This window comes from Sceloporus undulatus, chromosome 5 (assembly GCF_019175285.1).
Source record: "Sceloporus undulatus isolate JIND9_A2432 ecotype Alabama chromosome 5, SceUnd_v1.1, whole genome shotgun sequence".
NCBI lineage: Eukaryota > Metazoa > Chordata > Lepidosauria > Squamata > Phrynosomatidae > Sceloporus > Sceloporus undulatus.
The window spans coordinates 84,735,468-84,746,702 of record NC_056526.1 but is presented as its reverse complement, the minus strand read 5'-3'; the positions used below and the strand labels follow the sequence as shown (position 1 = coordinate 84,746,702).

General features: G+C 40.3%; 2 protein-coding genes across 4 annotated transcripts in view; both read left to right on the top strand.

Moving 5' to 3' along the window:
• ARMC10 (armadillo repeat containing 10) overlaps nt 1-11,235 on the top strand; it is a 310,309-nt gene that overhangs the window by 194,412 nt on the left and 104,662 nt on the right. The window lies entirely within an intron of this gene.
• Nucleotides 1-11,235, top strand: part of FAM185A (family with sequence similarity 185 member A) — a 60,632-nt gene that overhangs the window by 40,074 nt on the left and 9,323 nt on the right. For both annotated transcript variants that reach the window (XM_042468676.1, XM_042468675.1), the window contains 2 exons: nt 5,746-5,844; nt 7,808-7,942. In XM_042468676.1, the coding sequence (XP_042324610.1) occupies nt 5,746-5,844; nt 7,808-7,942 (234 nt within the window). The remainder of the gene's footprint in view (nt 1-5,745; nt 5,845-7,807; nt 7,943-11,235) is intronic.

Genomic DNA, 11,235 nt, shown 5'->3' with positions numbered 1-11,235 from the left:
GCGGCAGTGGTGATGATGGTGATGATTACTATCATGATAGACCAACAGGGCAATAGAGATTGGTGTGCACTCCCATGTTCCTTCAGAAGGAACCCCTATTGAGTAGTGGGACCTCTAAGTTTATAATGCTGAGAATTCATCTTATCACAGTCATTCCAAGGTTTCTTGAGGAGAGAAATCAAAGGTGATATCATTGAAGAGGCGAGAAGATGGTAAGGAGAAAGAAGAGGGACAATGTAACTAGGAGAAGTGGAATTCTGAGAAAAGGGAAGAAAAGAAAAGAAAAGAAGAGAAAGAGGGACAATAAAGAGTAAAGTAAAACTGGCCAAAGGACAAGAGAAGGACAAAGAAGACGAGAGGAGGAATGGGACTAAGGAAGGAGATGAACACAGTTCAGCTAGCAGATGTGGGAAAGTTGATGAGAGGCAGAAGAGAATGAGAAGACATTTAGCCCAGGGTTGTAGCCAAGAAAGGATAGAGAAGAGAAGAAAAAGGCATTTATAGTTGTGGTGTAGCAGGAAAAAGAGGATGAGAGAGAAAGAAGGAAAGAAGAAATTTAGCCAGGATTTGTGGGTAAGAGGAGGAGAAAAGGGAGAGAAATGAAACCAAGAATTACAAGAGAAAGGAATTAAGTGCTTAAACTGAAATGAAAAAGGAAGACATTCATATCACAGTATTAACAAAGATGAAACCCATGTATGCCTCACTTCAGAAAGGAAATTGTACTGCAACTTCAATAATTCTGCCTAGTGTGAGAAAAGTAGTTTATTTTCAAGGTGGGCAGGGCCTGAGATATGGGAACTCATCTGTGTATCTAAGTATAAATGTGATCTTGGGGCTTTCACTCTACTATTCTCCAGTAGCAGTTTTCAAAATGGCTCACTTCCCTGAGTAGTCAAACACCTTTTTAATTCTCCTCTTGCCTGGAACTAAAAAAAGTTGTGCACAATTGAACCATGCTTTGGAGAGTGTTCATGGAAGCAAAATCAAAGGAGAAATCCCCCTGAGAAACATAAAACTTTTTTGGCCGTGCGTGATGAGGTCAGTGTTCTTAGAGCAGCTCTAGTTTCTCTATTTAATAGCATTTCTTGACCTTTTTATGCCATTCATCAAATCCCAATGCTAATCGCCAATGGCCCCAACTACCAGAATTATTTTTTCCTCCCATATGAATCAGATCAACAGCAGTAACTGTTTAAAAAATAAAATTAGGGGAAATCCCTCTCTTCTCTCACCAAAAGTATGCTAGATCATGCTGAGAACCTCTGGCCCTACCAAACTAATTTGCTACACTTCATCTTCTTTTAATTTAGTGGATCTCTGTTCTTTCCTACACCTGCTGCATCTTATCCATGCCAATGGGAAAGCAAAGAGAATCTGGAATAATTATCATTATTGTATTTTTGGCTGGGAAAGTAGTCTTCTTTCTTTGCTTTTAGCCCGCCATGCTTTCTTTGTTAGCAGCCTTCAGTTCATTTTTGATATTTAACGAGCCTGTTTAACTTTCCTTTTGACTAGAAATGTGTTGATTTCTGTCTCTACATCATATTCATCCCAAAGATTTCTTGATCATGGACTCCTAAACTCCCTGATCCCTTCAGCTTTCTAAGGCTATCATTATATATGTAGTCCAAAAACAACTGCTGCCAGTGATCTGCATATTATTGGTTTTTCGTCCATGTGCCTCATCTTTCCTTTGTTTATAAGATACAAAGCTAAACAAAGGTGGGGTTCTCGTCGGATTCCTTTTGCCCCAGAAATCTGTCTCTCATAAACCAGAAAAACCTATCTAAATTGTTTCTTCCACTTCATCTTTTGTGCTAGTCAAAACCAAGTTTGTTGAAGTCTTTTGAGAGTACCAAATCACTTATTAGAGCCATATGTGTCTTTTGTTTAAGAATGACTCTTTTCTTTACATTCCCTTTAAGCTAGTGGTTACAGATGCACCATAAAATGGTTGAATTTAAGTTTATCTCATTTTATTCCTAATGGAAATACAGTCTAACTATAGTTACTTGTTTAAAAAAAGTTCTAATGAAAGCAACAGATTGAGATATGTGATCTGCTAAAGTCCCATTGATTTCAGCTGGAACTGACATGTTTATTTGACTGTGCTCTATTAGCATCTACACTCTCTGTGTTGCTATTTAAATACAGCAATTCCAACCCAACACAGACTGTGTTCATTAGTAATAGAAAGAATAGTCACAATTAATTATCCATTCTCAAGTTTTAAAAAATGGGTGTCCTGACAGTCAAGAAAGCCTGTTGAGAAGGATGATAGACCAGCAAGATATTTGTGCAATTTTCTTCTGGTAATTTCATCCTACAGAGTTCTGGAGGAATTAGTCTGTGGACAATAACATGTGAGGGAATGGGTTACAGAGAGCCCCTCTGTTTTCTTGAACAGCTGGTTATTGGAATGTAGCCTTTTTTAAAAGGGGCCCCTAGAGTTGTTCAGCCTAAATGCCCTAAAGGTATCAGATCTCCTCTGATCTTGGAAGCTACGCAGGATCAGACCTAATTAGTACTTGTATGGGAAACCACCAATGAATACCAGGTACTGTAGGCTATGTATTTCAGAGGAAGGAATTGGCAAAACCACCTCTGAGTCTTCCTTACCTAAGAAATCCCTATAAAACACATAGGGTCACTGTAAGTTGACCGGCAGCTTGAAGGTGTGCATGCACACACACAAGTTATTCAGGAAAATAATATTTTTCAGCCTTTGGGAGAAGTATGCATGAATATATCTAGCTGAGGATACAAATATAGATACCTATTTCAACATGTATAGCCTCTGGCTAGACTGGCTTGAAAACATATTTGACCTTTCATATGCACACTAGAACCTCTGTGCCTGCAAACAATCTTTGGAGTTGACTTTTCCAATAAAAAAAACAACAAGAAAGCATATTTCCCACTCCCATTTCCTTCTGAGTTCTCTTCCAACACCTGGGAGAAGCTGCTAAATGTTCATTTTGTGAATATATATGTGTAATCTCAGTTCCTGTTCTGGGAATGTTGTAGCTGGCAGTGTTATGGATGACTCCCAATAGAGGGTTTTTTCTCCCCCTGTAAAAATTTGCAGAGTTCCAGATGGAGAGGTCCTATTAATCTCAGGACTGGGAGCACAGATTCATTGACTGATTAATTTATCATGCCGTGAGGCTATTTCAAGCTGTTCTCCAGCATAGCCTTTTTGGCAAGGGCTGCCCCCAACCCACCTCAGGCTGCAGATTCGGGGGACAGGGTGAGCAGTGGTGAGCTGCTGGAATAATGAAGAGAGTACTGGAAAATATATTAAAAGCAGACAACAGTAAGGAGACAAGCACCTGTGCTCAGAGATGGTCAACTCAAAAGCCCAATGTGTTTCAGCCTTAATGAGAAAAGGTCTTCTTCAAGAGCTAGAAACCAAGCAGAAATGCACATATATCAGTGATTCCCAAACTTTGGTCCTCCAGGATTTTTTGGACTTCAGCTCCCAAAAGCCCCAGCCAGTTTGGCTAAGTCAGGGGTTCTGGGCACTAAGTTCAAAACATCTGGAAGACCAAAGTTTGAGAAACACTGACATATTGGTATTAAAAAGCCAAGATAATACTCAATTAACCATACCCTTCAGCAGAAATCACTGGAGTGGATTTCAAAACACACGACCATAAAAAGGACAGGTTCTATAGTGTTTTGCTATATATACATATTCCAGGTAGTCCTTGAAAAGGAATAGTTAATGGTGTTGGAAGCCAGAGGTGAGCTTACACTTTGTATACTGCTTAGTACATCTTCAAGCGGTATAGAATATGTACTTGCTATTGCTCTGCTTGTGCCATACAAACCAACCTCCTGCCATCGGTTGCAATGTCAAACACTGCCCCGGGTGCAGTGTTGGAGTATGGCTTGCATTCGCATTGCAGAAATAATGCAGTTTGACACCACTTTAACTGCCATGGCTCAGTGCTGTGGGATCCTGGAAATTGTAGTTTTTGTGAGATATTTGACTTTGCTGTCAGAAAGCTCTGGTGCCACAATAAACTACAAATCCCAGGATTCCATAGCATTGAATCATGGCAGTTAAAGTGGTGTCAAACTGGATTATTTCTGCAGTGCAGATGCATCCTAAGATGCAAACACCTAGGGTTGGAGTAGGATCCAAACTTCAGACCAGTTTGTTTCTCTAGGCAGAGTGAGTGCCAAGTATCTAGTCAGGCAGCAAAATGTCTTCAGTCTCTCTTCACTGGTATGTCTTGTGTCAATCTCCCTTCCCCTCATTCCTGACATCTCACAATCTCTTTTAGACTATTGTGGAAGAAGCCATGGCTTTATTGGTAATAATTTATTAATTTAAAAATATTTATAACAAACAACAGCAAAAAAATTAAATGCAACAACAACACACAAAATAGGAAGATAAACAAATAAACAAACCCAAAACCCAGCAACTAGTTTCTGCTGGTTTTGAAAGCCAAAAGACGCAGCGAGTTTCTCAGAGGACATGAACTGGCAGCTGTTCTTTTTCTTTCTAATATTTTCCTTTCAAATTAAAGTGTGCATTTTACCAAACACAGGATATATTAGCTTCTTCCTACTCTCACTCACCCGCTTACTCGCCCTCTTTCAATACAGAGTGGGGGAATCTGTCATATTTTTGGCCTAAGCAAACTGTCAGCTAGCTCTAAGATTATTATTGCTTCCACACAGATCCTGCAAATAGCAAAATGTTTTACTTTAATCTGATATATTTACAGTATTAAGTCTACACAGTCACACACAAATATATATATATACATATTTCTTGTCCATTTGCTGTGTTTTCTGTGCAAGGCAGCTTTGTTTTACACAATTTACAGTTCTTCTGTCCATTTGTGTGTTTGTGTGTACCTTTTTTTTCCACAGGATCCAGGGAGATTATAACTAACAAAATAAAGTTTGCATGCACAAAATTAGAAACATATGAAGCTGTCACACAACCTTTTCTGTTTCTTGCTAATAAATCTTTTGGCTAAAATAAATATATAATGAGAAATCACTGGCAATCCAACCTTCCCTCTGCAAGGATTTCTTTTGTGCATTTCCTCTTGTTAATTTAGCTTCACATGGACACATATCAAGATTCTTGTTGTATTTCACAGTGTGTGGGTTTAGCAAGTTTAAAGGAAACAATGTACTTCTTTTGTTCCCAAGAGTTCATGCAAATGAACTTTTGAACAGTCTCTGAAGGCAAGCTCTTTTTCTGGGGTGTGGTAGTGATGGTGGTGGGGATATTTACTGGTTACCAGAGCAGCTTCCAGAGATAATTTGACAAAATCACTATGTCTGTTATCTCTGTGTGCTTTGAAAACAGGCTCCGCTTAGAATCCCTCCATACAGGCTTTTGGTTTTGGCAGCCACTTTTTCCTGTTTTCAAAGGCAGAGCAAAAAGAAAGTGTCTGAAGGCAAAGAGTACACAGAATTATCACTGAGCATTTTGAGATAAACTAAGCTGTGTTACCTTCTCTGAACAAATGCAGATGTGTCCTCTCCTCCTAGATATTTGGTGAGTCTCAAACTATCTATTAAAGTTTAAATATAGCGAGAACATTGTGTCCCTCTCTCTGCTCTTTCAGAACAAAACTTCCATGACATGGCTTTTTCTCCCAAGAGTAAACATTTCTGACACAGCCTGTTAAAATGAACCCCACAAAATCTATGAGTTAATTCATAGGAAGTTACATACATATGAATATTTTTGTTGCTTTCTCTTTTCAGATTCAGCTGATGGTTCCCTAAAGGCTTCTACATATCAAGGGGAAATAGATGTTTATGTTGTTAGTCAAGTGGGAGATGTGGATCTGAAATCTCAGAATGGTCAGTAAATAAGCATTTAAAAAAATATTCATTCATTCATTCATTCATTCATTCATTTCAGTATTCTGATGGAGCAGATGCCCTTACAAGGGAGTTGACAATCAGAATGATAAAAATAATTTTAAAGCTTAAATTTCAAAACTAACCAACTAAATTATCTGCAAAACTACACCTGGTCCTGCCCAGCAATCCAGATAAAATTGGTTATCTCTAGAACAATAGCGATCTTTTACATTTAAGGCATATTTGCTCATAAGGATTTTTTCCACCTGAATTTGATGAAATAGAGAAACAATGGGGATCATGATATAGAACAGGGCAATCTTTTTGAGCTGGGGGCTGGGTTGCTGTCCCTCAGACAACTGGGGGGGCCGAAGCCAAAAAATAAATAATTAAACCAGGACAAATGTAGGACAAACTTTTCAAATGGAAGATACTTTTTTTAAAAAATGGAGGACACACGAAAAAAATTGCTGATTTTTAAAAAAATGTTAATATAAATGCATGTTTCTGAGGCTTCTATAGACAATTGCCCCCCAAAGGCCCCGGCGGCAATCGGCGGCAGGACCGGGCTGGGGCCGGTCCCAAGGCCTTGCCGGGCCGCGTCCGGCCCGCGGGCCGCAGGTTGCCTACCCCTGATATAGAATCATAGAATCCTAGTGTGGAAAAGAGACCCCAAGGGCCTTCCAGTCCAACCTCCTGCCATGCAGGAACTCAGAATAAAAGCACCCCAACAGTCAGCCTCTGTCTTAAAACCCCCAAAGAAGGAGACTCCACCACACTCTGAGGAAATGTGTTCCACTGTTGAACAGCTCTTGCTGTCAGGATGTGATTTACATGTTTTAAAATGCATAATTTTAAAACTATAAATAGCTACTGAAGGAGAAAGGCAAGAAGAGGAAGGTTCAGATCATTGTGTGGAAGAGAGAATTTCAGCTTGTGCTACTTGTTCACCTGCAGAAAGTCTCTCTTCAAAACCATTAAGAGTGAAAGGACTGTCTCTTCTTATTCATATGGCCACTATAACTAGTCCACAGAATTACTTTTTCACGCACTCACTCTAGGATTTTTCTGTCTTCTTGAAAAATAAAATGATGGATACTTTATTGTCTACTGAAGTGTTCCTTAAGCTCTGTGATGTGAGGACCAGTTGGTTGCTTTGTTTTGGTTTTTACAGCACACCAGGGACTGGCATCATGTTTGTGCCCACTTGCTACAGTATTGCTTTCTTTCCTGAAAACTCTCAGAGGATTAGCAGCTGATGGCTTGTGGCCCAGCACTAGTCCATGGACCACCACTTTGGATAGCACTGGTTTACAGAATCCTTTTGGCTACATTGTCATCACAGAAGAGTAGAAGGCAATTTTTCAACAGAAGCCTCTTTGGCAAGGCTGCCCTGATTTAGCTGCTACAGTTCATCAAAGCCAGGAACAGGGAGACTGAAATACGGCCTGGATCTTGCTTCATTGTATTCAGCATAAATATGCTTGGAATGTGAAATGTGTGTGAGAGACAAGGCTGGAAAAAAGAAAAGGGATTAAGTAATTGACCAGATAAGAGGAAGAATGAATGAATATCCCCTGAGAGAGGTTCTCCTCTGCTGATGGGATTTCCATCCCCCTGACAATAAGTTCCAGTGTACCTTTGGCCTCTTGAGAATCTGATTCTGAAGGCTGAAGAAACCCTCTAGGAAGGTGGAGAGCACCTGCAGGAGAGAAGCAGCCAAAATTGTCTCTCTTCCACCATGGTTTTTGATCCCATTTGTGAGCATAATAAATCTTCCCATTTGTAGAAGTCCAATTCAAATTTAAGCCAAGATATTTACTTCTCTGTCACCATGTTGTTCTTGTAGTAAAAGCATGAGGTCACATATCCCTGCATTATCATGAAACTTAGTTTAATGGATGGTGGGCTTCACTGAGGCAAAAGAGCTTATGCCTGCTTTGTCTGCTTAATGTAACAGGTGATGTTACTGTCAAGGTACCTGTCACTCTTAATGCTGATCTGCAGTTATCTGGAAGCAAGGTTGAGGTGAGCCCAGAAATCCATTGCCAGGATATCCAGAAAGTCTCCAGAGAAGGTTGCATCATTGTTACTGGTAAGGTTTTTCTTGTGCTGTGTTGCAGTAATGTTTTGCTCTTACTCAGAAATATAATTTTTGTGCAGTCAGTGGGTTCACTGTCAGACCACTAGTCCTTCCCCACTAAAAATAGGTTCTATGTTTCCTGTATCACTGCAAACCTTTAGTTAGTTGAGGAGTTAACTACTTAACAGAGGCTGCTATCACACTGCAGAAATAAAGCGGTATGACACCACTGTAACTGCATGGCTAAATGCTATGGAATTCTGGGATTTGTAGTTTTGTGAAGTCTTTAGTTTTCCTTATCAGAGAGCTCTGATGTCTCAGCAAACTACAAATTCAGAATTCCACAGCACTGAGTCAAGGTAATTAAAGTGGTGTTAAAGTGCTTTATTTTTGTAGAATGACATCAGCCCTGAATCCCTACGTGATGCTTATTTGTGGTTAAGATACAATATGGAAATTAAAGAATTGAGCAGGAAAACATAATCTGTTTTTGCTCTGTTAACTATCAGGACAACTACTCACTCTGAGAGAGAGAGAAAAAGAAAACCCATTACCCAAAGAGTGTGTGGAGATTTGTATGGCATTTGTTTACACTGATTTCTGTGCATAGATACACCTCCATAATTAACTGTAATTTAGACAGGAATACAATATATCTCAGCATACCAAAGAAAACTGACCAGATGACTTCTTCCCCTGTTTAGTCTGCTGCCCAAAAGCTAACTGCTGACAGGCACTTTCACGGCCTCTCCTCCCTCTTCTGATGGTCCTTTAGCTTTTACTTAAACTAGCCAGCCCTTCAGAAGGAGGTCTGCCCTTCAGCAGGCCTTCAAGTACAGAATTGTGATGTGTAAAGGAGGACACATGCTTTCCCTCCCATTAACCATGGATAAGAGATAAAGCCTTTGATATTACATCCAGACCAGCTCTATGTGGCTGCTGAACTGCCTAAAACATGGCAGCGGAGATGGACAATCTTTCTTTGTAAGATGGAAAATTCCCATGCCACAGAGTGCAAGCAATTTTATCTGTTATAGGTTTCTAAAAGAAGAGGTTACTGCACAAATCACTAGCTCTTTGGAAAAGGGCCAAAATTATGGATCTCCTGGGAGTGATCAGTTCTGTTCTGTGTGAAGAAGAAAAGGAATAGATAATGCAGTCTATTCTGTTCTTTAATATCCTTTTTTGATGCAGCACTACCCCCCCCAAAAAAAAAAGAGTTACTAACAGCAATCCAAGGCTGGGTTTGTTTGCTACAGGGAAAGAGCACATTGGAAAGAGCACACTGGCTTATTTTTAGAAACTTTGTTTTCCAAGAATCAGACACAGTAAAGGAAAACTATAAATAAATACTATAACATATAATGCAGTTTCTGCATTCTAGTAATAGATAATGCAGTTTCTGCTAGTTTAGGTTATTTCCTTTTTGTTAACAGACATAATTTATTCCCTGGCAAACAAAGGGAGAGATAGAGTTGTTACCACTGAGTGAAAAATGCTTGTTTGTGCTTTGAATTCCTAAATCAATACACCACATCAAAGTACTGAATTTCTTTCATTGAATATAAGAGGATTGGCTTGGATTCTGCTCACACTGATGAAGCATAATTGAGAATGTTTTGGGTTTTGTTTTTTGGTTGTTTTTTTTAATCAACTAAGTATTTGCTGACAGTATTCCTGAATGCACTTACTTGTAGCTCCACTTACAGAAATAAGCTTTGACCAAACCAGTACATGAAGTCACAACTGACTTACTGTATAAGAGCTTAGGCATCTGAGAGACAGGAAGGATAGCTGACCCTTGGACAGGTGTTTGGAGGCAATGTTGAGATGGATGACAGTGAACAAGCTGGCATTTGAACCAAAGAAAATGGAGGCTCCATGGTTCAGGTAACCACAAAATCTGGATGGAGGTGTGTCATTAGTCCCGTGTGGGGTTGCACCTGGGTAGTTTGCATGGTTTTGTTAACTGAAACTGCAACACTATGTAGAGTAGTGTTTTGCTAACGGTATTGCAACACTATCTAGAGTAGACAAACATGGCTTCAGGTACCCAAGCACTAATTTACCTCCAAGATGGACTACTGTACAGTTGGCCCTCCACATTCGCAGGGGTTAGGTGCACAAGATCCCAGCAAAAATGGAAAAGTTGCAAATAAATGGGGGAAAGCGGGAGGGGTGTGCACACGCTCCTCTTCTCTCCATGCATGCATGCCTCTCCCCCCATGCTGTAGCCAGCTCAGGCAAGCTGGCTAAAATACGAGGGGAAGGTGGGAAGGAGGTGTATATCCGCTTCTCCCTCCCCCATGCTTTAGCCAGCTTGCCTGAGCTGGTTAAAACATAGGGGGAAGGCGGGAAGGGGGTGTGCATGCCCCTCCTGACTGCTCCCTACTTCTGGGTTTTCCCCCCTGAGTGTAAAAGCTTGGGAGGGAAGAGGAGGAGGAGCGTGCACAAGGATAAACTTTTTAATAATCAAATCTGTGAATATTAAACCCAAGAAAGCAGAGGACTGACTGTATTGGGCTTTCTATGGGTCTACCTTTGAAGGTGATTTGGAAACTTTGGTTGTGGCAAATTCTGGCCAACTGGTGTAGTGTAGGTCAGGACATATAATTCCAATTTTTTGCACTGATTGCACTTGCTGTTGGTGGCCAGGCAGGCCACACAACACATCTATGGTTTGTATTAGTTGTCTCCTAGGTGTCATATCCTACATAGTCTTATCTACAACACACATGGCATATGAGAAGAATTTTAGTGCCCTGGGTGGCTGCTGAGCCTTGTGAAAGGTTCACCACCAGCCTTTGGCATTTTCCCTGCTCATGCCCACCTGCTGCCAGTGCTTGTACAACAAAAGGTTTGAGCTACAACACTTAGGCACCATGTTCTGCTTGCTTCAAATGCCACTGTTGGCCCAGGTGTACACACCCTAACTCTTCCTAGTGCCCTTCCCTTGGTCTTTGTTTCTTGACACACCAAATTTACACAGGTGCTACATACATGCAAACACCTTTGCGTTGAGCCAGAAGGTCCAGATCCTTGCTGGGAAAGAGGGGACATGGATATATCTATTAGAATGAAGTTAACATATAGTTTTAACAATAATGTTGTGATGTGATAAGGCACAGGTCTGATTCAAACAATGTCAAACTATGACCTTCAGCAAGCTTGGGCTCCTCTTCACTCCTTTTCCCTTCTCATTCTTTGGTATTTGGAGAAGAGGACACTTGAAAATACTAATCTAGTTTTAAACTAGTTTGCCTACATCAACATTCAGGCAACTTTGGCTCATTTAAATGATGGTT